The following is a 26,828-nucleotide window of genomic DNA, read 5'->3' as shown; positions in this document are numbered from 1 at the left end:
ACTGTTATCCTCCTCTGTGGAGGTAGGCACTTATATTTCTACAGCTGTACCATGAGACCAAAGTCTTATTCTTGGATACATGGAGAGAACTGGGGCAACATGTGTGTGCTGTGACCAAGAGTATAGCTCAGCGCCCGTTCCGGTGAGTTCACAAAAAAAGTGACTGGACAATGTAAATTCCTTGTGAGTGAGAGGTTATACAAGTGACATGAGCAGCCTTATAATCATTGCCCTGCTTTAATGGATTATTTAGATTTCTGTTTTTCAGCAAATCAGCATTTTCAGCTGGTATAAAGGAAAAAGAATTTACATTTAAAATGAATTGTCTGTTGAATCCACTGAATGCCTACTAAAATAACATACACTTAGAGCAGAGCTAAACCCTCTTGTCCTTTACAGCCAAGGAAGCTATTTTCTTAGCCTCTGTTTAATCATTTGACCTCTCGAGGGTTTTACCCCCTTCATGACCAGGGCAGTTTTTTTATATTCACCACTGTGCTACGTTAACTGGCAATTGATCAGTCATACAACACTGTACCCAAGTAAAATTTTATATAATGTTTTTCACGCAAATAGAGTCTTCTTTTGGTGTTATTTTTTATTATATAAACGAAAAAAAAACCCCAAAAGGTTTGGGGAAATAAAACACAATATTTTCTACTTTCTGTTATAAAAAATAAAGAAATGTAAAAAATCTAATTTCTTCATAAATTTAGGCCAAAATGCTGCTACATGTCTCGCATGCGTGCCCCAAAGTTTTCTTTTCTTTGCAGCAAACATTGAGGCCAGATGACCTATAAGTGATGGTGCAGCAAGGTGGACCGTGGTAAACAACGTTCTCTCTCTGTCTGCAGATTGCACTGGGAAGCTCAGAGCTACTCCTTCTGCACCTCAGCAGGCACCTGGCGAGGGTGGGGACCCAAAGGATCGCTCACTGGCTTACCATTGGCCTGGAAGAGACAGATTCAGCAGTTTAATAGAGTCAGTCCAGCAATGGCTGCAACTATAACAGAGGCCTATCCTTCTCCACAACTCCTTATGGAGGTCAGTGTCTTTGTGTAATGTGTTTTCTGCCCAGGATCCACATACAATGGGGGATATTTACTAAAGCTGGTGCAGCTGTGCATAGTAACCAATCGGCTTCAATCTTCAGCTTGTTCAGTTATCCTTTGGCAATAAAACCTAGAAGCTGATTGGCTACCATGCACAACTGCACTAGATTCTGTGTGTACCAGTTTTAGCAAATCTCCCCCACTGTTTTTCACACTAAAGGGAAAGCTTGAGCATCTGCAGATATTAGACAGAGGAGTGTATAGCCATAGGGATCATTGATCACTCCTATCAAAACAATGGACCATCTTCTAAGGCAGGGTCTCCAAACTTTCCAAACAAAGGGCCAGTTTAACCTCTTGACGCATGCAAATGTGCGGCCTCCCGGTGTCTGGGCCTAGACGCCGAGCGGCCGCACATTTGCGTTCTATTAAAAAAACATATGTGCTGAGAGCACACGCCTGCGCACTCCCAGCACACATGTCCAGTACTCATGGAAAGGTCCCGATCTCCTCTTTCGATCGGGACCTTTCCCAATCATGTGACAGTGTGTCACGGCGGTCACATGACCCTAAACCCTGCCCCGCCTCCCGACTTCTGAAACCTTTAAAGGACCAGGAGGCACCGGTGCCAAGGGGTAATGTCCTTCAGACTTTCTGGGGGCTGGATTAGGAGTAAAAAAAGTCCCTGATGTTAGTGGGGAAAAGTCATTGACACCATCTTTGGTGTCATTGGGAGGAAATTTGCCTCATCATTGGCATCAGTGAGAGAAATTGTGCCCCATCGTTGGTGCTATTGGGAGGAATTGTGCCTCATTGTTGGTGTCATTGAGATGAATTGTACCCCATCACTAATGTCATACGGCCCTATTGTTAGTGTCATTGGGAGAAATTGTGTCCCATCCTTGGTGTTATTGGGAGGAATATTACCCCATCATTGTTGTCAATGGGGGTAATGATGCCCCATTGTTGGTATCATTGGATGAAATAGTTCCCCAAGGGCCAGATAAAAGCAAGTAAAGGGCCGCATCTGGTCACCGGGCCACAGTTTGGAGACCACTGTTCTAAGGCATGCCGTAGAAAAGCACATATCTGAAATTGACTGGAAGTAAGACATTTACTTAGTTAAATCAAGCTGATCTCCTTTGCATGTACAGTGGGGATCAAAAGTTTGGGCACCCCAGCTAAAAATTTGTATTAATGTGCATAAAGAAGCCAAGGAAAGATGGAAAAATCTCCAAAAGGCCTCAAATTACAGATTAGACATTCTTATAATATGTCAACAAAAGTTAGATTTTATTTCCATCATTTACACTTTCAAAATAACAGAAAACAAAAAAATGGCGTCTGCAAAAGTTTGGGCACCCTGCAGAATTTATAGCATGCACTGCCCCCTTTGCAAAGCTGAGACCTGCCAGTGTCATGGATTGTTCTCAATCATCGTCTGGGAAGACCAGGTGATGTCAAGCTCAAAGGTTTTAAATGCCCAGACTCATCTGACCTTGCCCCAACAATCAGCACCATGGGTTCTTCTAAGCAGTTGTCTAGAAAACTGAAACTGAAAATAGTTGACGTCCACAAAGCTGGAGAAGGCTATAAGAAGATAGCAAAGCGTTTTCAGATGTCAATATCCTCTGTTCGGAATGTAATTAAGAAATGGCAGTCATCAGGAACAGTGGAAGTTAAAGCAAGATCTGGAAGATGTGGTGGTTTATGTAAGGATTTATTCTACTTATAAAGGGCGTGTCCCTTTCCCTTAGATGAAATATTACAGTGCCTCCAGCCGTTAAAATACGGCAAATATTTAGTAAACCAATAATTTGGACACCTTGATAATTTGATCACCACTTATTATTATACCTTGAATTCTTTTAGCCAGTATGATTTTGTACCATACACACAAAATTTGCCTTATAATAGATAAATATAAAAATGTATTTATGTACAAAAATTATATATATATTAACACAAAACGCAAAAGACTGGTGATAAATGAATATTGATACACACAATCAAAGATATACCCTACCAATGTAATACACAATAATAATGTTTCTAAATAATTAAATCAATATCACAAATTTCTAAATGATACTGATTAAAATTTAAATTTATTAATAACTAATAATTTCGAGTATCTCAAAGGTTATTTTCTCTCATTACGTGGCCATAGCAATGGAAGAATATATTCTCTGATAAATTATACTCTGATTATTAATATTTAATAAATTATGAAATATGAAAAATTTATAATATGACACCAAACAATTTTAACAGTAAAACAGGATCTCTCTACATATATATAACTACCCAATATAGTTGTGATACACTAAGGTAATTCTATGACTCTACACAACAGAGAAAATAGACAATGCAAAATTAAATGGACAGTCTCACCACACCCGGAATTCAGACTATGAAACTCTCCCGTGGATTCAGCTGGCAATGGAACGCCTTTAGAATGATGTCACAGGGCAAGTGATAGATATTTAGTATGGGAGAATGTAGGAAGTTAGGAGTACAGAGATTTAGCAATTTAGTAAAGTTTTGGAAGTTTGAAAGGATGGAAGAGGGGTTATAGAGAGGTCTCTTCAGATGTCTTCCGATTTTCTTCTAATGAGGTCTTTCTTCAGTCAGGTTTTTCTTTTGATCAGTCTTTTTTTTTTTTCTAAAGGTGCATGGGCTTTTATACCAACTAACCCATTGTTCTAAGATACCCTCCCACCAGGCTTCTTGATTGGCTAGTTGAGAAATGTATGTACATAAGCTATTTCTCACCTATCCGCCAGGTGGCGGTCTTGTACCATAGAACAATTTGAGTATTGATGATGACTCATACCTCGGGTGGAACTCCATGTAATTTTAGGTATTAAATATACGTCTTATCCAGACATATAGTTGATCATAGCTATAGTGTTCTAAATAAGAACCATGGAATATATGTGTATATTCAGTTATTCCTCCCTGAAATACAAGCTTGTGTGAAAGCATCTGTTTCCTGATAAGACATACAACTGATGCTAACTCACAATATATCTTACTTTTCATCATCTCAATACTCAAGTTAGTGATATACAATTCCCATTGCTGAATATTTGGTGGTGTGTGAAACCTATTCTTTATAACATCTATATATACTATGCTTTTTGTAGTAATATCTTTGTGGTTAGATACATTCAATTCTTAGCCTTAAATGACCGGAATTTAACTTTTAGTCTTAAAAGTGACACATTAAACCGATGTTTGTCCATTGTAAAGATGAGAGGCAATAACCAGGTGTCCTTGTAGTTTGAACAGACCATTTGAAAAGACTGATATCTCACCAGTCTCCTCAAGGGTTGTTTACGCTTCTCAAACGTTACTATAGTTTCACTTGTTGGTGTGGTGATTTCACCATTTGAAGGTTTAAAGTCTTATTTGGCTGTCTAATTAACTTTTGTATATGCAGTCTTCCCGACCCCAATATACAAATAGTATTTATTTACAGTTCAAACAATCTATTGTCTTGTAAAAGAACTCGCTTCACTCATTATGTCCATTTCTTAACTAGAGTCCTTCGAGGGTTCAACCAAGACAAATTAACCCTTAACATCCGGCTATGCTGAGTTGCTGTTATATAGGATTATGCCTTGATAAAATCATGTTTTTGAGATGTAAATTCAAAAGGCCCACAACAAATCCCCCTTTTTTTGGGGTACAGGCACGTATAGATGGGTGTCTGTGTCGCAAAACATGAGTGGGACTTTTGGCTAGGGTGATCGTTCGTCTTCTCCGATGGGTGAATGAAATAAAGAATTTTTTTAATAATAAAAATGGCAGCGGTGATGCTGGTTTGGTCCTCAACTTGACTCGGCGTCTTTAGATGGACACTTCTGATGACGATCCTGGTCTTGTGATGAGGCCGGCCTGGCCTGGCACCTCCGCCTTGGGGCCCATGGGTCCTCCGCACGACAGGTCTCTTAGACGGTCTCTTAGGCGGGTGTTTTCCTCTGGACTGGCCCTTGGTGGCCTGGGACATCAGGTTATCGTCTCCGGATCGATCTCTGGCATCTGGTCTTTCCCACAGGACATTATAGCTTCCTTCTAGGGTCTGGTCATTGACACCTCCGATCGCCGGTCTGGTCATTGTCTGGGCCTTCCTTTCTAAATTATTAAAATGAACAGTTTAAGTATTGGATATACATAAAATTATATTACTGGATCCTGTAAGGCAAAAGATGAATTATATGTTCAAAGGAAATTTTAATAATGATCTCAATATCTCCAGATAGGAACTGGTGGGTCAGTCTTCCAACAACTGCAATTGAGACTTCGGATGGCAAGCACGTAATTGGTTGATGTGCACCCATCTATCACTGATTTCACCATACCGGGTAACCTGCAATCTATATGCGACCGGAGAGATTTTATCAATGATAGAGAACGGACCTTTCCAAGATGGAAGGAATTTCCGTTCCTTGATCTGGTCTCTTGCAAAGTTGTATAGATAGACCTTGTCACCAATCTCATATTCCTTCTTGGAGGTTTTGAGATCATAGTATGTCTTAGCACTAGTTGCAGCTCTTTCCAAATTCCGCTGGGCAAAGGCAAAAGCATATTGCAGATGTTTACGTAAATCCTCTATGTACTGGTGTGTGGTGGTAGCATTGATCAAATTTTGATCTGTAGTGCGATACAATAAGTGCTGGGGCAATACCATCCGTCTACCTGTCATCAGTTCAAAAGATGACATTTTTGTAACTGTATTCGGAGTAGCCCTCAACGCCATCAGGACCAGTGGAAGTTTGACATCCCAATCTTTGCCTGTTTCCTTAACAAATTTTTTAAGGACATTAACGATGGTCTGATTGTATCGTTCTACACCACCACTAGAGGCTGGCCGATAGGCGATATGCAATTTCCTTTTAACCCCCAAAATTTTCCACAATTTGGCCATCACTTCGCTAGTGAAGTGCGATCCTCTATCAGACTCTATCCTCTGTGGGAGACCAAAATGTGAAAAGACATGATTTATTAGCAATGTAGCACATGTCTCGGAGCTATTATTTGGTGCTGGTATACACTCGACATACTTGGTGAATAAACATGTAACTGTTAACATATACCGATTTCCTCGTGAAGATTTCGTTACGGGCCCAATAAAATCCATTTGAAGGTCTGACCAAGGCATACATATCCCCCTTTTCTGGAGAGGTGCTCTGTGAGTTGGCTTGGTAGGTTGAAATTGGGGACATATTAGGCAACCTTGGCAGTACTCCTTCACATCACGTAACATATGAGGCCAGTAGGCATAATCCCGCAGGATCTCATACGTGATTTTTTCTCCACGATGACCGGAAGTAGGAGCATCATGGGCATGCTGTAGCATCAAACCTCTAAATTTTAAGTGGGACGACCCATTGTTGTACGCCACCCTTTGAGGTTCGTATCAACAATCCCTGGTATAAAGAGAATTGGGATTTGGATTTCATTAAGATACGTAAATCCTCCTTCCCACTACATACTTTCTTATTTATGGGATTTTGGTTGGGATCTTCCATATGACTATAAAACAAGCCAATTATTGGGTCTTCTTTTTGGGCAGTAATTAAATCCTCACTAGGAGAATCGTGACTCCACTGTAATGCATTTCGATCACCAGCTGTTCTGGCCTGTTGCCTGGTGACAGCTTCAACCTGTACGGTACCTAAAAATTGATCAATGTCTAACAATTCACCGGTGATTACCCCTTCCTTGGCTAGAGAATCGGCCAGATCGTTCCCTTCTTTCTCGGCACCTAGAACCTTGGAGTGGCCTTTGGTCTTCTTGAAGTGCAGGGTGATATCATTGGACCTTACCAGTTCATCGATGTGACAAAAGAGCTTACCATGTTTCACGGGTTTGTGATTACTCTTGTTCATGTTGTTTCGCTTCCACCTAGGGAAATACTCCACAAAACTATTCCTGACATAATTGGAGTCGGTTATGATGGCACACTCTTTAATGTTGAACTCTATAGCCATCTCAACTGCTCTAAGGATTGCAGTAAGTTCAGCAACCTGACTGCTTTTTGGTCCAAGTTTGTATCCCACAGAAATTGGGGTGACACCTTGGGTCCAAACGATTCCAATACCTGCCACTAGTTGGAGCTGTTCCCCATCCTTGTGATAAAAAGCACAACCATCCACATATACACACGGCAGCTGTTTACAGTATTCTTCATCATAAACCTTGTAGGAAGAGAACAGTTGTTCTTCCAGAAAGTCAGTGTCCGGGGCCCCCATAGCAGGCGTAGTTGCGGAACAATCATGGAGCTCGGCTAGGCCCTGGGCTACTGGACTTTCCTTGTTCTGTTTGTACCGAATTTCAAGAGGCCACCCTTGCAAAGACAAAGTCCAAGCAGTGATGCGGCTATTAGACACATTTCCTCCCTTGATACGTTCACTCTTTAAATACTGTAAAGGCTGGTGTGCCGTTTCAACAATGATTCTCTCTCCCTGAATGTAACTGCGGAAATTCTGTAATGCCCACATGGTGGACAATAGAGCTTTTTCACAGTCACTGAACTTTACTTCAACCGGGGACAAAGTTTTACTGGCATAGGCAATCACCTTACTGACATCATCACGTTTCTGGTAAACAACGGAACTCATACTTACCTGCGTAAACCCTGTCTCTAGATAGAAATTTTTACCCCCTTCGGGATATCCGAGACACGGGGCTTGTGTAAGACGTTCCTTTAACTCCTTCATGGCGTCCTCCTGTTTCTTACCCCACGACCATCCGACATCCTTCTTCAGTAGGTGAAGCAGTGGCTTGCTTATCTCGGCGTAATTATCAATAAACTTACGCGAGTAGTTTACCATACCTAGGAATGATCTCAATTCTTTAAGGTTAGTAGGGACTTTACAGTTCAGAACCGCCTCAACCTTCTTCTTTTGTGGGTTCAAACCTTCAGCAGTAACTTCATGGCCTAGGAAGTTCACCTTCGTGCGACACCACTGGGCTTTTTGTAAGGACAGTTTAACTCCTGCTGCTTTCAATTGGCCCAAAACATGCCGAAGTTCTGTGATGTGTTTGGCCATATCCGTACTTTTGATCAGGATATCATCCACATATGCCAACGTCCCCCTTTCGAAGGCGTCTGGCATGGCCTTGTGCATGAACACAGCAAATTCATGTCCGGAATTTATGAATCCGAAAGGCATTCGCACCCAGCAATACTATCGATTTCCAAAACTGAAGGCCAGTTTGTATTGGTCTTCCTCACTCACCTTAATGGTCCAATACCCCTGTGCACAATCCAAGGCTGTAAAAACTTGGGATCCTTGGAGCTGAGCGAGACATTGGTCGATGTATGGGACAGGCCATCCTGACATGTACACACGTTTGTTCAGCTGACGGAGGTCAGAGCACAACCGCCATTGTCCATTGGGTTTTAAAATACCCAGGATCGGGTGGTTATAGGAGCTGTGGATGGGCCTAATTATACCCCTTTCATGTAACTTCCTGATAATCTCAGCTAGAGATTCATAGGAAGCTAATGGTAACCTATACTGTCTTACGAATACTGGTGGGGCATCTGGATCTGTTTGAATCCTAGCGATGTGTAGGTCAGTAGTCCCACAATCGTAAGAATCCTTGGCAAAGATCTCTTGGAATTCAAGGAGAAGCTCTCGGAGCAATTGTCGGTCGAGATCATTGGAACACGCATCGGCGAGGGCCACCATCTCTTCCACTAACTCCTTGAATCCAGGAAAGCTTTCCGGCTGACCTATCTCATATGCCTCTTCAAGTTTTGTGGTGAGGTCATTGGGCAGGTGATGTGTGTGTGTGTGTGTTCTCCTGCTATCCAGGTTCTTTGGGGTACTCTTGTTCTTTGATTGGGTGATCAAAGACAATTGATGTCTCTTCGATTCGACAGGTGCCATCTTTAGAATCGAATGGATAAATGGACTCTGTGGTGAAAATACCCTCTGGTAATGAATGGAATGTTTGTTCAATTAATTGTTCCTCTGACAAATATTCATCGGGGATGAGTCCAATCACCTGGTTAGTGACCCCAAAGGTGTAATATTCAGTCTCTACCGCTAGACCAATAAGGGTCCCTTTTTGGTAAGACGATGTCCTGATTGGACAGATTATGTATGTAAATGTACATCGGAGATTGATGTGTGTTGACTAGGGGCGTGTGTGTAATGTTCAGTCCCTCCCCCTGCATTTTATGGGAGAGGCATACCAATGCATCTGACCCCTTCAGTCTATGTTCCTTTTTAACTTGGATGGGGAGTATGAAATTATTTATGCCCTTAGGAATTGTAATCTTTTGGGCTACCTGGACTTCAACAGCATAAGGCATCTGTTGCTGGGATTTTAAAGCTAAGTCCAGATTTTGGTACTTCTCAGGGTCCCCCTTTAGTCGACTCCATAAACAGTCATTAATTAGGTCGACTTGCATTGCAAATCGATGTAACACATCGTTGCCAAAATAAATTTTAGTTTGGGGATTATCCAAGACTAGGAACACATGGGTTGCTGTTTTGTTTCCTACAGTGACGTTCAAGAGACACCTAGCCATTGAATTGTAATCATCAGAGTCATCAATGGAGTCTGAAATCCAATGACGCTGAGGTGTGGAGAAACGGATCATTTCCATTTCGGTCAGGTGTTTTATCAGCCCATGGCTTACAAAGCTGTGTTCCTGTCTCAAATCTAGTTTGGCATATTTTGACCTATTAAGACCATTTATCCGGATGGGGATAAACAAGTCGCTGTTAACCCTTTCAATACCTGTCAAGAATTGGGTGTGATCTCCCCCTTTTCTTGGTTTATCCTCCTGATGAAAAGATATCGTAAGGATGTCATCTTGGAGGGAAATATCTTTTATTTTATCTTGGGGAATTCTAAAAATGTGTTCCTCATCTCTTCTGATAGGGTTATGGTCATCAGGTCTGATAACCGTTACATCAGGAAGTTGACTATTCCTGAAATGGATTTCTAATGATCCAGGCCTTTCTTCCACCAGGTGGCAGTGTTGTCGGGAATGGGGAGTTTTAAGTTTCCCATATTTAATCGGGGTATTTACCTGTGATCACAGTACTTGGTTCACACAGTCAACTATTGTGTTCAGCCTTTTTAGGAAGTCCATCCCAATTATCATGTGGTGCTGGGAGATGCTGGCAATGATGATGGGGTGTCTCAGTTCCTTATTACCCAGTTTCAGTTTAAGCCAGGCGGTACCCATGACTTGTAAAGGGTCTCCACCTACACCAATCAATGAGCTGTCAAAACTTTTAAGTCTCGGCTTGGTGGGCATGACATTCGCCACTTTATCAAAATGTTCCTGTGACATGATGGTTGCTTGGGATCCAGTGTCTATTAGGCCGACAATAGAAAGATCACTGGCATCCTGCACCTGTACTGTGGCATAATATCTCCCATCAGATTCAGTCAGCTCACACATGAAATTGGTGTGGTTGAAGATCTGTGGGCCCTTCAATGACATATGACTGGCTCTTATCTCACCGCATGTGGTGGACACATCACCCTTATCCTCCCTGGTGGGATTCTTGGACTGTCTCAAGACAGAAGCACAACTAGAAGTTGGTGCTCCATCTGGCTTGTCAATCCCGACGACTTCCGATGCCGCGACTATATTAGGGGCAATAGATGGACACTGAAAAACAGGAGAATCGTTAATAACCAACAACTGGTCCCCCTTTGCCTGAGAACTAGATTCTCTATTAGTAGGCGTGTCAGGGACGGTACGCACATCTCCTGTCATTTGACTCGGTGTTCTCCCCTGTTGGTGTAAGTCTTGGTTGCCTGTTAATTCTGTGACCCTTGGTTGGTCACAGGAGCTGCTCCTAAAAAAGGATTGGATGAAAATTGAGTGACAAGCCTGTCCATTTGTTCAGCCATTTTGCTGACCTGTGCCTCTATTTGCCCAATACGCTCAGAGGAGTCATTCTGTTGATTCTCCCTCTTCCTATACTTATGCTTGTATTTTGGACGGGACTGGTAATGAGACTCAGAGTCAGAACTACTGCTCTGGTCCCGACACCATTTTTCTCTCTGAGGTTTCGGGGTCTCCCTGTCATTAAGGGGAGCCTGGGGTACTGTATCCCCCCTTTGAGCTTGAGGTTGTTCTTGGCGTGGAGGAAATCTTTGGAAGTCAGAGTTCTTATTAAAATTGGGGTTCTTATTGTAATTATGGTTCCTATTGAAATTGGGGCTCCCATAAAAATTCCCATGTTGATCTTGGCGAGGATAATAGAACCTCCGAGGATACCATTGACTCCTTTGATTCTCATCACTATACTGGCCCTTACCATACTTTTTATTCTTCTCACTTCTGTGGCAAACTTGCTCATCAGAATTGGAGCGGAGTTCCCCCTCAACCCTCGTTTTCGTGTTCTGTCTGTGTATTTGAGGTCTTCCTGGAATCCTCACATCCCCCCTGCATTCCTGTGAGGCAGACTTTATCTCCTGGCAAATGGTGTGGAACAACCAGGAAGACATGAGAAGTGGAGCCAGCCAGTCGGCAGAGGTGTCATTTTTATCACCCAAAACTATGTAATCCCACTCATTATCAAACGGACCAGAATAAGTGCCCAGTCCTCAGGTCAACTGTATGGTTCATATCACGGGATATGAAGCTAGTAATTTAGTGTAGAGTTTCCCAATGACCACTCCCAAGTCAGAGCCCCCCCTCCCCTTTTCGCCTTTAAGACTTTTAAGTGAGTTAGAGAAACTCACACACACTGACACTCACTCAGGGATCTCCCAGCAACATCGTAACAAGGGGAGATCAAAGAACCTTTCTGCTCTGCATCTTGAATTTGCTAAAACCAGGCAAGGCAAGTAACTTACCCTGTAATTTCCTCGCTATTCTATGTTTGCTGTGTCTTTATATACATATATATATATTCTTGTGACATCTGTGTAACTATTTATTTTGCATCTGTTTGACCTATAGAAATAAATCTTTCTTTCTGAAAGTGTTAAACTGTTTCTAAGCGCTTACTTGCAATTCACGAATCCCTGCCTTTGAAGAGACGCTACGGGTTGTCATATCTCTGTATAGCAAATCCGCGGGCCGTGCTATATAGATCAATATTTCAATCATTACAGTGTATATTGGATAACGGGAGTTTCCCAGTCTCCGACAAAAGTGGTGGTGGCAGTAGAGGGTTAGTTGCGTAACTAACCCGACCCAGTAACAAGCGCATTCAGGCTGCAGGCACCGATTGTAGTCCATTAGCTGGGCAATCGCTGTGTAGGGTGCAGCTGGGTGGGGCCTTGTTACGCGCGTCACACCGCGGTTTTGGATCGGCCGGCCCTTCGGTCACGAGTTTGGTGAGAAGGTCTGGGGTCTGACGCCGTGGGCATGACGTATTACTGTTAGTCGCGGCTGTGCGATTGTCGCCTGTTGGTGGCGGCGGCCGCGGGTCGTGACAACTTCCACTACCGTAGTTCCCTGGCTTTTGTCTATCCTTCCTCACCCACTGGTTTTGGGGTGCAAAGTTATGGACCTCCTTCACTTGCTGGGTTTGAGATACAAATCTAGGGGAACCATTGGTTTTACCCCCACGGACTACTTCCGCATATGATTTCTTCTCTGCTTGCAAATTTGGATTTGGAGGGGAAACGGTAGTGGCTGCTACTATCTTGGGGCTATTCTTAGGTTCTCTTTTTATCCTGCCCTCACTGGACTGTTGGATTGAGAATAAATAGTCACTCTCTCTCACCAACCAATCAAGAGAGCATCCCTTTCTGTAATCCTTTGCAAGTCCCAATTTTATGTAAGCAGGTAATGCTTCATAAAATAGGGTCTTGAATTCTGGCTGGTTAGGATTGGGATCCTTTTCTGCCAGGAAATAGGCATTTCTGAGGACAGCCAGAAATTCTGCAGGGCTTTGGTGAGGACCACACTTTAAATTGTAGGCCGCAGCCTTGGCAGAGGTTACAGTTTTATAAGGCCCAAATTCCATGTGGCACTTATGTTTAACCTCTCTCCAGGACTGATTGGAATAGGCCCTCAAGGTATCAAAGAATTGCCGGTATTTCTCTTCAAATACCCATGGCAGCAATTCTATTTTGGTGTGGTCATCTCTAATGCCCAGAATTTCTAACGTCTGTTCATATGTTTTCATGTGTTCGGTGATCTCAAGGGACCCTTTCTTAGTAAACATAGGAACAGTGTCCTTCAGGAACTTAATGACCTTTGGGGTGTCATATCTCCTGAATGACCCCTGGGATTTCCCTTCCTGCCTATATGAAACCTCATACTTTTCTTCTGAGCGCTCTGGAGTGTATCTTAGAAGCCTAGGAGGCGACCTATATTCTGTCCCTGCCTCACTATCAGGTTCTTCACTGTGATGCGGGTATCTCCGCTCATCAGCCTCCTGCTCGACTGGGTTGGTCCGGTTTTGGACCCCAGAATTTATTTGGGCCGTCAACCTCATAATCTGCTCCTCCAGAGTTTTCTGCTCAGATTTTATCAAGGTAAGTTCTGACTGGTCATGCTTATCCCCTGGGTGAACTTTAATTTCAACAGAAGATAACCTTTCTGATCTGAAGTACTCCACCTCATCTTTTAAATCCTGATACTTCTTTTGAAGTCGTTTCAATTCCTGAAAATTTCTTTCATACAGGTCCTGAGCACTTTGAAAGTCTCTGACCAATCTATCATAATATTTCTGGGATTCGTCTAAACGAATACCGGCATGACCAAGCTTCCCTTTCAAAGACTCAATGTCCTGATTTCTGCTTTCCAACAATATGCGGGCTTCTGACAACTCTTCCCTTAAAGTTATGGTTCGCTGGGCAGCTCCAGCGGTCATGAACCATAACATGGGCCAAGCTTCTAGGAGAAGTTTGTCACGGCTTTTATCACTTTCTGCTCTAGCAAAGGCTATTAAAAACTCAACAACCTGGCCCTTTTGATTGAACAGGTCCTCAAAGGTGCTCATAGCCTGCTTTTTCTCTTCATCCACGAATTCATTATTGCTATCCCCCAAACCTAATCTCTTGCGGAGATAGTCTATTACTCCACATTCAACATACTTCTGCCAAGCACCGACAGCTTTCCGGGCTGGCTTCGGAGTTTCCTCCTCAATACTTTGGGCCGCCATATTTTCCTCGTCATGCTTGGAAGAGGTGGATCCGTGATTACTGGATGCCATTTTGATATAAAATATATGTTTGACAAAGTGTACAAATATACAATCACCAGTGCGTTTTGTATTATGGTACGATTTCTATGGATCTCAGCAGTGCCTCCAAATTTATCCTGTGGTGGTTTATGTAAGGATTTATTCTACTTATAAAGGGCGTGTCCCTTTCCCTTAGATGAAATATTATAGTGCCTCCAGCCGTTAAAATACGGCAAATATTTAGTAAACCAATAATTTGGACACCTTGATAATTTGATCACCACTTATTATTATACCTTGAATTCTTTTAGCCAGTATGATTTTGTACCATACACACAAAATTTGCCTTATAATAGATAAATATAAAAATGTATTTATGTACAAAAATTATATATATATTAACACAAAACGCAAAAGACTGGTGATAAATGAATATTGATACACACAATCAAAGATATACCCTACCAATGTAATACACAATAATAATGTTTCTAAATAATTAAATCAATATCACAAATTTCTAAATGATACTGATTAAAATTTAAATTTATTAATAACTAATAATTTCGAGTATCTCAAAGGTTATTTTCTCTCATTACGTGGCCATAGCAATGGAAGAATATATTCTCTGATAAATTATACTCTGATTAGTAATATTTAATAAATTATGAAATATGAAAAATTTATAATATGACACCAAACAATTTTAACAGTAAAACAGGATCTCTCTACATATATATAACTACCCAATATAGTTGTGATACACTAAGGTAATTCTATGACTCTACACAACAGAGAAAATAGACAATGCAAAATTAAATGGACAGTCTCACCACACCCGGAATTCAGACTATGAAACTCTCCCGTGGATTCAGCTGGCAATGGAACGCCTTTAGAATGATGTCACAGGGCAAGTGATAGATATTTAGTATGGGAGAATGTAGGAAGTTAGGAGTACAGAGATTTAGCAATTTAGTAAAGTTTTGGAAGTTTGAAAGGATGGAAGAGGGGTTATAGAGAGGTCTCTTCAGATGTCTTCCGATTTTCTTCTAATGAGGTCTTTCTTCAGTCAGGTTTTTCTTTTGATCAGTCTTTTTTTTTTTTTCTAAAGGTGCATGGGCTTTTATACCAACTAACCCATTGTTCTAAGATACCCTCCCACCAGGCTTCTTGATTGGCTAGTTGAGAAATGTATGTACATAAGCTATTTCTCACCTATCCGCCAGGTGGCGGTCTTGTACCATAGAACAATTTGAGTATTGATGATGACTCATACCTCGGGTGGAACTCCATGTAATTTTAGGTATTAAATATACGTCTTATCCAGACATATAGTTGATCATAGCTATAGTGTTCTAAATAAGAACCATGGAATATATGTGTATATTCAGTTATTCCTCCCTGAAATACAAGCTTGTGTGAAAGCATCTGTTTCCTGATAAGACATACAACTGATGCTAACTCACAATATATCTTACTTTTCATCATCTCAATACTCAAGTTAGTGATATACAATTCCCATTGCTGAATATTTGGTGGTGTGTGAAACCTATTCTTTATAACATCTATATATACTATGCTTTTTGTAGTAATATCTTTGTGGTTAGATACATTCAATTCTTAGCCTTAAATGACCGGAATTTAACTTTTAGTCTTAAAAGTGACACATTAAACCGATGTTTGTCCATTGTAAAGATGAGAGGCAATAACCAGGTGTCCTTGTAGTTTGAACAGACCATTTGAAAAGACTGATATCTCACCAGTCTCCTCAAGGGTTGTTTACGCTTCTCAAACGTTACTATAGTTTCACTTGTTGGTGTGGTGATTTCACCATTTGAAGGTTTAAAGTCTTATTTGGCTGTCTAATTAACTTTTGTATATGCAGTCTTCCCGACCCCAATATACAAATAGTATTTATTTACAGTTCAAACAATCTATTGTCTTGTAAAAGAACTCGCTTCACTCATTATGTCCATTTCTTAACTAGAGTCCTTCGAGGGTTCAACCAAGACAAATTAACCCTTAACATCCGGCTATGCTGAGTTGCTGTTATATAGGATTATGCCTTGATAAAATCATGTTTTTGAGATGTAAATTCAAAAGGCCCACAACAAAGACCAAGAAAAATATCAGACAGAACAGTTTGCAGGATTGTGAGAAAAACAATTCAAAACCCACGTTTGACTGCACGATCCCTCCAGAAAGATCTGGCAGACACTGGAGTTGTGGTACACTATTCCACTATAAAGAGATACTTGTACAAATATGGTCTTCATGGAAGAGTCATCAGAAGAAAACCTCTTCTATGTCCTCACCACAAAAATCATCCTTTGAACTTTGCAAATGAACATATAGACAAGCCTGATGCACTTTGGAAACAAGTTCTGTGGACCGATGAGGTTAAAATTGAACTTTTTGGCCGGAATGAGCAAAGGTACGTTTGGAGAAGAAGGGGCACAGAATTTAATGAAAAGAACCTCTGTCCAACTGTTAAGCATGGGGTTGGATCAATCATGCTTTGGGGTTGTGTTGCAGCCAGTGGCACAGGGAACATCTCACGAGTAGAAGGAAAAATGGATTCAATAAAATTTCAGCAAATTTTGGATGGTAACTTGATGCCATCTGTGAAAAAGCTGAAGTTAAAGAGAGGATGGCTTCTACAAATGGATAATGATCCTAAACACACCTCGAAATCCACGGGGATTACATCAAGAGGCGTAAACTGAAGGTTTTGCCATGGCCTTCACAATCTCCTGACCTCAACATAATTGAAAATCTATGGATAGACCTTAAAAGAGCAGTGCGTGACAGACAGCCCAGAAATCTCAAAGAACTGGAAGACTTTTGTAAGGAAGAATGGGCAAAGATACCTCAAACGAGAATTGAAAGACTATTGGCTGGCTACAAAAAGCGTTTACAAGCTGTGATACTTGCCAAAGGGGGCAGTACAAGATATTAACTCTGCAGGGTGCCCAAACTTTTGCAGACGCCATTTTTTTGTTTTTTGTTATTTTGAAAGTGTAAATGATGGAAATAAAATCTAACTTTTGTTGACATATTATAAGAATGTCTAATCTGTAATTTGATGCCTTTTGGAGATTTTTCTATCTTTCCTTGGCTTCTTTATGCACATTAATACAAATTTTTAGCTGGGGTGCCCAAACTTTCGATCCCCACTGTATATATGAAAATAGATCTTGTTTTTTAATTGCTTGTATAAGGTGGTTTAGAAACTTTACAATCTTTCACAGAGCCCCTCTCATCTACTATTCCCCATTGACAGGTAAGCTCAGTGGCCAATAGGGAGTCACAGGAGCCAGGAGGGGGGAGGGGGTGTCAACTCTCACCATTATTCTTTTAAGGCAATATTTGCATATTCATGCACCCCAGAATATGGGGATCTCTGGTGGATCTGGAAAATATTAAAAGGTACTGTAAGTGCTTCAAGTATTTCCTAGACTTTTACCATACTAGTTTAATAGAAACATACATTGATGCTGTTCTGTAATCATTTAATACATCATATTAATGTATTTTTTTCAGTGTCAGCAGTGTAAGTACCATGTTTGGCTTGGTATCAGCCTGCATTCCCCTGTACAGCAGAGCTCAGAAAGGAGGAAGCACAATCAGCCAGGTGTTGCTGCAGTGCAAAAGGAGCATGCTGATAAAAGAGCAGTGATGAAGGGATGAGCGCAGTGTGCTGCTTCTCCTTTCATTGCCCTGACACAGGGTGGGGTGAAAAATAGATCTGTAAGTAAAAATGAATCCACAGCAGAGACAAATCAAGTCCCCTTCTAGGCAGGGATGTGCTGTGAGGCAGAGCTGTGTAAATGGTAAGACCGAATGGACAGAAACACAAATCCTTTAGCAGGTAAATAAGCTCACATGTACGCATTTCATCTGTTCCGTATTAATTCTAGTAGTCAGTGTATAAAGCTGATGTTATTCAAAGAAAGTATATTCTGTATCTTTTCTCTCTATCCAGGCATATGTGGCATGTAATACTGATAAGGGGAGACTATCTCTCCTCACTAACCTGAGGGTACCACGTGCTGGAGGTGCCACAGACGATATGGAGTATCCAGATGACGATGTCACACAGTCTAATGACCAAGACCAGACAAGAGAGAGGCGCATTGGTCCTGATTTGTCACGACGCATCTGGCTGCTCATGACCTCAACCAATCCAGAACTGGTATTGGACTTAAATTCCTAGTCCATAATCACTGGTGCTTTTTTACTGTTATTTGGCAGTAAAGTATTTATAATAAAAATATGTTTCCAATCATTGCAGTAAGGAAAATGTGCCTGTGTGTTTTAATGACTGGCTCATTCACACCCTATGGAAAGATCTGTAGTCACTTTAGATCCGTTGTTGTCAACGTATGAGCTAAAGGGGACATCAAATGTGGCTCCTGACATCACCAAAGGACCGCACATACTGTTCAATATATATAATGCTTGAGAGGACTGTCAGAGACTTCAGACTTTAATAGATGAAAATGAGGGCCAGAGAGTGTAGACGTGCCACATTTTGGGCTGGGGATGTGCTTTTGGAGACAATAGAAAACAGGGAACACGTTACATGAAACTAGTAAAGATCAATACTATTGCCCCAATCGATGTTTCCACTATAGACCACTAAGGTCTGAGGGCCACACATCATATATCAAAGGGCCACATGCAGCCCTCGGGCTGCAGGCTGGGCACCAGGGCTTTAGATCATACCGGCCAGATGTCCACTGACATTTAGACCAGTTTGTTATCTCAACAGTGTGGTACTGCATGCACTATAACATCTTGTGTTAAAGTGGAATTAAAACCTAATTCTAACAATTTTTTAAAATGTTCCTACCCCCTCCTCCTGCCTATCCTGTCTACTCTGTGTATAAAAGATCTGTAAACCTACCTTTTTATTTAGTCTGCTCAGGCCTGGTCATGTGATCCTGCAGCTCCAGCTTCCCTGTGTTATGAGTGGCTGCTGCAGGGGAGAGGAGGAGGGCTGACAATGGCTGGGCCATGGAAAGCTGTGGTCACTGCTAGAGCCAGAGCTGCAGGATCATGTGATCGGACTTAAAAAAAAAAAAAAAAAAAAGGTAAGTATATAGATCTTTTTTTTACACAGCAGGAAGGGAACATTTCTAAGAAAAGTTAGTGTCAGGCTCTAATAACTTTAGGCGTTTACTCGAGTGTGGCTGCCTACAGTCAATAAAGTGGTACTTTAGCTAAAATAATAAAAATGGGCAAACAGGCAGGAAGTTTAATGCAGAAGAGACATGCTTTGTCTCTTCTGCACTAAAGTTACTTACCTGCTGATGATTTTTAGGTGACAGGTTCTCAGTCTAAAAGATGTCTCCTCTGTACTTCACTGAGTGTACTGCAATGCAAATCGCATTGCAATACATTCCTTCCCGGCTCTGCTAGCCAGGGAAAGTGACAAGTGACCTGGAAAAGATGTCATACACATAGTTTTCTGGGTCACAGCAAGAAGGGGAGGAGAGCGGACGTGTGTCCACTCTCCTCCCTCCCCTCCACCACAAAAAATACCCCACAAAATAATTATGAGGCCCCCCCACTCCCATATACACTATATTGTCAAAAGTATTGTTCGGCCTGCCTTTACACGCACATGAACTTTAATGGCATCCCAGTCTTAGTCCATAGGGTTCAATGTTTAGTTGGCCCACCCTTTACAGCTATAACAGCTTCAACTCTTCTGGGAAGGCTGTCCACAAGGTTCTGGAGGGTGTCTATGGGAATGTTTGACCATTCTTCAAGAAGCACATTTGTGAGGTCAGGCACTGATGTCGGACGAGAAGGCCTGGCTCCCAGTCTCCTCTCTAATTCATTCCAAAGGTGTTCTACCGGGTTAAGGTCAGGACTCTGTGCAGGCCAGTCAAGTTCCTCCACCCGAAACTTGCTCATCCATGTCTTTATGAACCTTGCTTTGTGCACTGGTGTGCAGTCATGTTGGGACAGGAAGGGGTCATCCCCAAACTGTTCCCACAAAGTTGGGAGCAGGAAATTGTCCAAAATGTCTTGGTATGCTGACGCCTTAAGAGTTCCCTTCACTGGAATTAAGGGGCCAAGCCAAACCCCTGAAAAACAACCCCACAGCATAATCTACCCTCCACCAAACTTTACACTTGGCACAATGCAGTTTGCCAAGTACCAGTCTCATGGCAACCGCCAAACCCATCGGATTGCCAGACAGAGAAGCGTGATTGGTCACTCCAGAGAACACATCTTCACTGCTCTAGAGTTCAGTGGCGGCATGCTTTACACCATTGCTTCCGATGCTTTGCATTGCGCTTAGTGATGTAAAGCTTGGATGCAGCTGCTCTCTACACACTGTTGTTGAACTAATCTGAAGGCAGCCTTTAGCTATTGACTCTGCAGACAGTTGGTGACTTTGCGCACTGTGCGTTTCAGCATGCACTGACCCCGCTCTGTGATTTTACATGGCTTAATTGCTGTTGTTCCCAGTTGTTACCACTTTGTTAAAATACCACTAACAGTTGACCGTGGAATATTTAGTAGCAAGGAAATTTCACGTATGAACTTATTGCACGGGTGGCAACCTATCACGGTACCACACTTGATATCACTGAGTTCCTGAGAGCGACCCATTCTTTCACAAATGTTTGCAGAAGCAGTCTGCATGCCTAGGGGCTTGATTTTATACACATATGGCCATGAAAATTATTGGAACAGCTGAATCCAATGATTTGGATGGGTGTCCCAATACTTTTGGCAATATAGCGTGTATGGAGGGAGGGGTGTAGAGGTGAACAGAGGAAGGGAGTGGCTGCAGAGGTGAGCAATGGAGGTGATCTGGGGGGTGCAGTGGTGACCAGTGGATGGAGGGTGGTACAGAAATGACCAATAGAGGAAGGATGCAGAGGTGACCAGTGGATAGAAGAGGGGGGGTTGCAGAGATGACCAACGTATGCAGGAAAGGGTTGCAGAGATTGCTGGTGAATGGAGGTGGGGGTAGAGGTGACCAATGGATGGAAAAGGGGTGCAAAGGTAAGCAGAGAAGGAAGGAGGTACAGTGACCAGTAGATGATGGGAGGTGGGTACAGAGGTGACCAGTGGATTAAGGAAAGAGGTGGAGAGGTAACCAGAGGATGGGGGTGGGGGAAGAATTGACCAGCGGGTGGAGGGGGTGCAGAGGTGTGCAGTGGATGAAAGGAGGTGGGGACAGTGTAGGATCGTCCTTAAATTTTAAGTCAATGTAGAACTCCCCATTTTTTTCTGTGGTCAGCATAAATGCTCCATTACATTGGTGGTTAATGTAAATGTTCCATTATATTGGTGGTCAGTGTAATGCTCAGATTACATTGGTGGTCGGGATAGAAAGCCCTCATACTGACCACCAATGTAAAGGGGGATCTGAAGATTTTACACTTTGAAAAAAAAACTAATTTGCTCATGTTCACCAGGGCAATCTTCTTCCTACTGACCACCAAAGTCAGGGCATACTTCTTCCACCAGACAATGATGCCAGATATTCAGCCTCCCACTAACCACAAGTATTTGTTTCTAACCACTGACGCTAAGGCATTTTCCCCTTCTGACCACTGCTGCTGAGGCTGCTTCCTTCCACTGATGCTGGGGTATTTGTTCTGCCATTGACCAGAAATGTAAGTACATACTCCAGCACTGCTATGTACATTGCATAGTCCCGACCGCTATGCTCTATATACGGTTTACAGCAGTGGTTCTCAACCTTCCTAATGCCGTGACCCTTTAATACAGTTCCTCATGTTGTGGTGACCCCCAACCATAAAATTATTTACCCAGTAATTATAATTCATGAGTGTCGTTTTACCTCCAATACTGCTGCTTTCAACATAGCAGCTGCTTTTAACAGAGTAGCTGCTTTCAACACAGCAGCTGCTTTCTACACAGTAGCTGCTCTTTACACATCGGAAATATGTGTTTTCTGATGGTCTTAGGGGACCCCTGTGAAAGGGTCGTTTGACCCCCAAAGGGGTCGCGACCCACAGGTTGAGAACCACTGGTTTAGAGCGTCACATAGACCTGATATGCTAGGTTATGTTTTACATACAGTAATTATGCATAAAGTGTTTATTTTCTCAAAAGTTGCTCATTGCTGTGTAGTTTGTAACTATTTTAAACCGATACTAAAGGATACATTTTTTTGCTTTAAAATAAAAAAAGATGTTATACTTCCCTGCTCTGTAGAAGGATATTCTGTGATATTGCACAGAGCGGCTCCTTAACTCCTCTTTTGGGGTCCCCTGCCAGTGCTGTCTGCTCCCCTTTCCTCTGGGTGCCCCTTCAGTAAGCCGTGTGCTAAGGGGGCACCCGTGCAGCAGCGGTTCCAAGCAAGGCTGTATGCATCCATAGACACACACAGCACTGGTAAGCCACACCTGTGCTCCCTCCTCAGAAGTTTGATGACAGCAGTAGGAGCCTTTGAGCCCAGGAAGTGGAGGGGCAGTGCTGCAGCCAAGACAGCACAGGATTGGTGAGATGAGCCAGCTAGATGTTTAGGGACAGGGGGGCTAGGACAGGTATTGCAGTACTATTTTAACTGTAATGGTAAAAAAGGTTTTGCATTTAGAAGCACTTTAATGAAATTCTTCTTCAAGGTAGGCTCAGACAAAGTGTTAGCTATCTGTCTATATTCTGTTTCATTTCAGTAAAATATTCCTTTAAGTTAAAGTGGAACTACACTGCATTTGAGCACCACAAACCAAGATCGCTATTTAATTCATTTTTAATATGCAAAGCAAACTCCCCCATCCAACCATGTCTCCATGCTTTATTGTCCTTTTATAAATCACTTTGAAAAACAACTCCCTAGCGTTTCTGGCTGCTGCCATCTTGAGTAAGGGCAGATGATTCATGTAGCATTCGCTTCCCGGAATTTATCTGCCCTTAGCTCAGGAATACAGGCAGGAAGGTGTGCTTAGTTGAGAAAACCCCTCCTCCCCTCCTGAAGACTCCCGGGATGTATGACCTCATTTGCTGGCAGCAAAAAAATTAAAATAATCAATGTTGAGAAAGTGGAGTTCCACTTTAAGCAAGGTGGGTGGGGTGAGGGAAAGTAAGTAAACATGTCGCTTTTCATAAATTACACTATATGGCCCCCATCCTTTATTTTCCATACATGAGCATCCATTACCTGTGATTGTGCAAACCGCGACATCCTGGTATATGTTGGGCAGTAAAGTGGCTAAAATGTTAGCACTTCTGCCTGGCAGTACTAGGGTCGTTGGTTCAAATCCAAACCACGGCACCACCTGCCTTGAGTTTGCATGTTCTCCCTGTGCCTGCTTGGGTTTCCTCCGGGTACTCCGGTTTCCTCCCACACTCCAAAGACATGCTGGTAGGTTAATTGGCTCCTGTCTAAATTGTCCCTAGTATGTGTATGTATGAATGTGAGTTAGGGACCTTAGATTGTACACCCCTTGAGGGTTAGGGACTGATGTGAATGTACAATATATATGTAAAGTGCTGTGTAAATTGATGGCGCTATATAAGTACCTGGAATAAATATGTGGAGATTTTATTATTATTATTATACAGGATATATATAGCGCCAACAGTTTGCTCAGCGCTTTACAATATAACGGGAGACAATACAGCAACAATACAGTTCAATACAAGAGGGTTAGGGGGGCCCTGATCCTTGGAGCTTACATTCTAAGATATTGTCTGAATCAAGGAGCACTACAAGCCCCAGCAGAGCCAGAATTTCCCACTAAGTGCTTTAGAGTCCAAGTCTAAGAGTCCACTGAAGTCGGTGAGTGACCATTGGTGGGGAGCACAGCATGTGTATTTGCCACTAATTGTATGGAGAACAGCACACTGGCACTGATATTAATGTACTTTTGATATGATGGACTTTTTATAGTGATATTTGTTTACACGTTGTGTTGCACTTATGCGTTTGAATATCCAATAAAGCAACGCTTATCTACCCGTATTTGTACAAGTTTACTGCTGGCTGAAGGTCAGAAGTAAAGAATCACCAATCCAAGACAAGAATGCGGATCAGGTGCTGTCATTTTTTCTACCTCTGCTTATTTCAGGCCAGTGGCTCAGTATTGACACCATCTGGAGTCCTTGAGAAGTCACCTATTCTTGAGATTTCTTTCACCTTCATTTTGCTCTGTTTAGTATGGCGTCTGCTGCTATGAGAGAACTGATTTGTGGTATCTGTCTGGAAATTTACACGGATCCCGTATCATTGAGATGTGGTCACTACTTCTGCCATGACTGCATAGTGAAGGCACTAGACACCCAGGAAGGGGGTAGATCTTATACCTGTCCTGAATGCAGAGGAAAGTACCCAAAGAGGCCTCGTCTGAAGAAGAACAGGAAGCTACGTAATATAGTGGAATACTTCAGATCAATGCAGAGAGAACAGGAGAAAACCGGGGTATCATGTATGTATTCTATTTAATTTTCTGTTCCCACGTTTGTATCCTGAAGTCTGTTGGTATGAGATCACATGGAAGTCTTTATTGTCTTTTGTGCTCAGGGAGTGTTTCTCCAGCTTTAGCAACCCCACAACCACTGCAAGCAGGGCTCTCATTCTGAACCCTGGTCTCGGATCAGTAGATTCTAGTATTGGAATCTTAGTCTTGTGTTCCAGTATAGAGGCTCCGAGGCAGAGGATGATGTGAATATAATGCGGAGTAAGTAGTAGAGTTTAGACTAGGATCCAAACACACCAGAGTTCATCCCTATTTAGCACTACCTTGCTGTACAATAAAATTGTTAAATGTCCCCCACAATGTATGAAGAGGACATGCCAGGATGGTGTTTTGGGAGCTCACTGGCCAATTTAAATAGCTGCTTGTTGTTTCTTAGATTGTATTTCTGGTATAGGGTGCTATACCAATATTGTCATCCTGTCCTAATTAGATGGAGAGTTCCCCTCTCAAGAGTGTCCTGAAGGATTCCTAGGAAACACATTACCTGTAAGTAAACTGATTTACAGCCTCTTCTGCCTGACCACACCTCCCAATACTGCCTTTCCACACCTTGTTCGCAATTCACCTGCATCTGTCCATGAATTCTCTGTTTCCTGTCCACAACTTGTTCATCTCTACACAACCCTTCTCCATACACCCTCTGCTCCCTGACCACACGTAATCTACCAATGCCCAACACCTCTCCATGAACCCCGGCTACCAATTCTGTTCTGTATATATTTGCCATAAGGGTATTCTGCCTGTGTTTCCATTTTTGCCCTCCACTCTCCTTCTGTAATCTCAATCAGTGCTCTGCTGCCTGCCCCCACCTCGCTCACCTCTTCTCAACATCTCCCTATGAACCCTCTCCAACTTGTTCCCACCTCTCACCTCTCCCACCCTCTTTCTTCCTGCCCACACCTTATTCACCTCTCCCTGTTTCCTCTCCATGAACCCTCTGCCTGCCCACACCTTACTTACCTCTGCCTGACACCTCTTCATGAACCCTCTGCTTGCCGTCTACACCTCACTCACATCTCCTTGTTTCCTTTCTTTGAACCCTTTGCTGCTTGACCACACCTCCCAATACTGACTATTTTATGCCTTGTCCACATCTCACTTGCATTTCTCCATAAACCCTCTGCTGCCTGACCACAACTGACCCACTTCTCCCTAACACCTCTCCATGAACCCCTGCTGCCTGACTGCACCTTAATAATTTCCTATATGTCCTATATTTTTTACTTTAAGAGCATTCTGCTAATGTTTCCATTTTTGCCATCCACTCTCCTTCTCTAATCTCAATCTATTGCTTGCCCACTTCTCGTTCACATTTCTCAGGCACTCTCTTCCTACCTGCCCACACCTTGTTTACCTCAACCTGACACCTCTTCATGAACTCTTATTTTCGTGTCCACACATCACTCACCTCACTCATCTCTACATGTCTGTTCTCTGTGAACATTCCGCTGCCTGCCTACAACTTACTCTTCTCTTCCCGACACCTCTTTGTGAACCCTCTGATTCGTGTCCCCACATCACTCACCTCTCCATTTCCATTCCATGAATCCTTTGTTGCCCAACCACACCTTGCTTACCTCTGTCCTACACCTTTCCATGAACCCTTTACTACCTTACTACACATCACTCCTCTATTTCTGATACAGAACTTCTCCATGAAACCTGTGCTGGCTGTCCACACCTAAATCACATCGACCAACACCATTTCATGAACCCTTTGCTGCCTGACCACACCTCACTCACTATTTCCAGGAAACTCCTCATAAACCTTCAATGACCCCATATAACTCACCTTGTCATCTTTCCTACTTGTACAATATTCCTTTGGCCACCTAATCTTCACCTTTGATCACTTTCGTCCCATGTAATTCTCAGAATATTTTTCTCATTTCCCTTGTGTTTCCAGTTACCATTTCCAGTCTGATGAGTGAATTCGTTCAGTTGGCCATAGGGCTGCCTATCAGATTTGTCAGAGAGGCAGCCAAATGGACAACTAAGGCAGCTTGCACAGCAGACTGACAATGCCACTGTCAATTGGAAGATAGTGGCTTAGCACTATCAGTCTGCAATCTTCAGGTTGCTAGGGCTTGGTTTGCTTTGATATGATTGAAGACTGTTTTGTATTTAAGTTAAACCAAGAGCCTTCCCCGACAGATTCAAGGCAATGC

At 42.5% G+C, this 26,828-nt stretch overlaps 1 protein-coding gene across 1 annotated transcript in view; it reads left to right on the top strand.

Moving 5' to 3' along the window:
- LOC149463685 (structure-specific endonuclease subunit EME2-like) overlaps positions 1-18,488 on the top strand; it is a 32,486-nt gene extending 13,998 nt beyond the window's left edge. Inside the window, exons 6-8 of the mRNA XM_089675290.1 lie at positions 27-142; positions 855-1,044; positions 18,171-18,488. Of these exons, the coding sequence (XP_089531416.1) occupies positions 27-142; positions 855-1,044; positions 18,171-18,401 (537 nt within the window). The 3' untranslated portion in view covers positions 18,402-18,488. The remainder of the gene's footprint in view (positions 1-26; positions 143-854; positions 1,045-18,170) is intronic.
- The last annotated feature ends 8,340 nt before the right edge of the window (positions 18,489-26,828 follow it).

This window comes from Staurois parvus, unplaced genomic scaffold, assembly GCF_062004578.1.
Source record: "Staurois parvus isolate SC_StPar_1 unplaced genomic scaffold, SC_StPar_1.0 ptg000154l, whole genome shotgun sequence".
Lineage (NCBI taxonomy): Eukaryota > Metazoa > Chordata > Amphibia > Anura > Ranidae > Staurois > Staurois parvus.
Note: the sequence above shows the minus strand (reverse complement) of the source record. Positions and strands in the feature narration are given on the sequence as shown.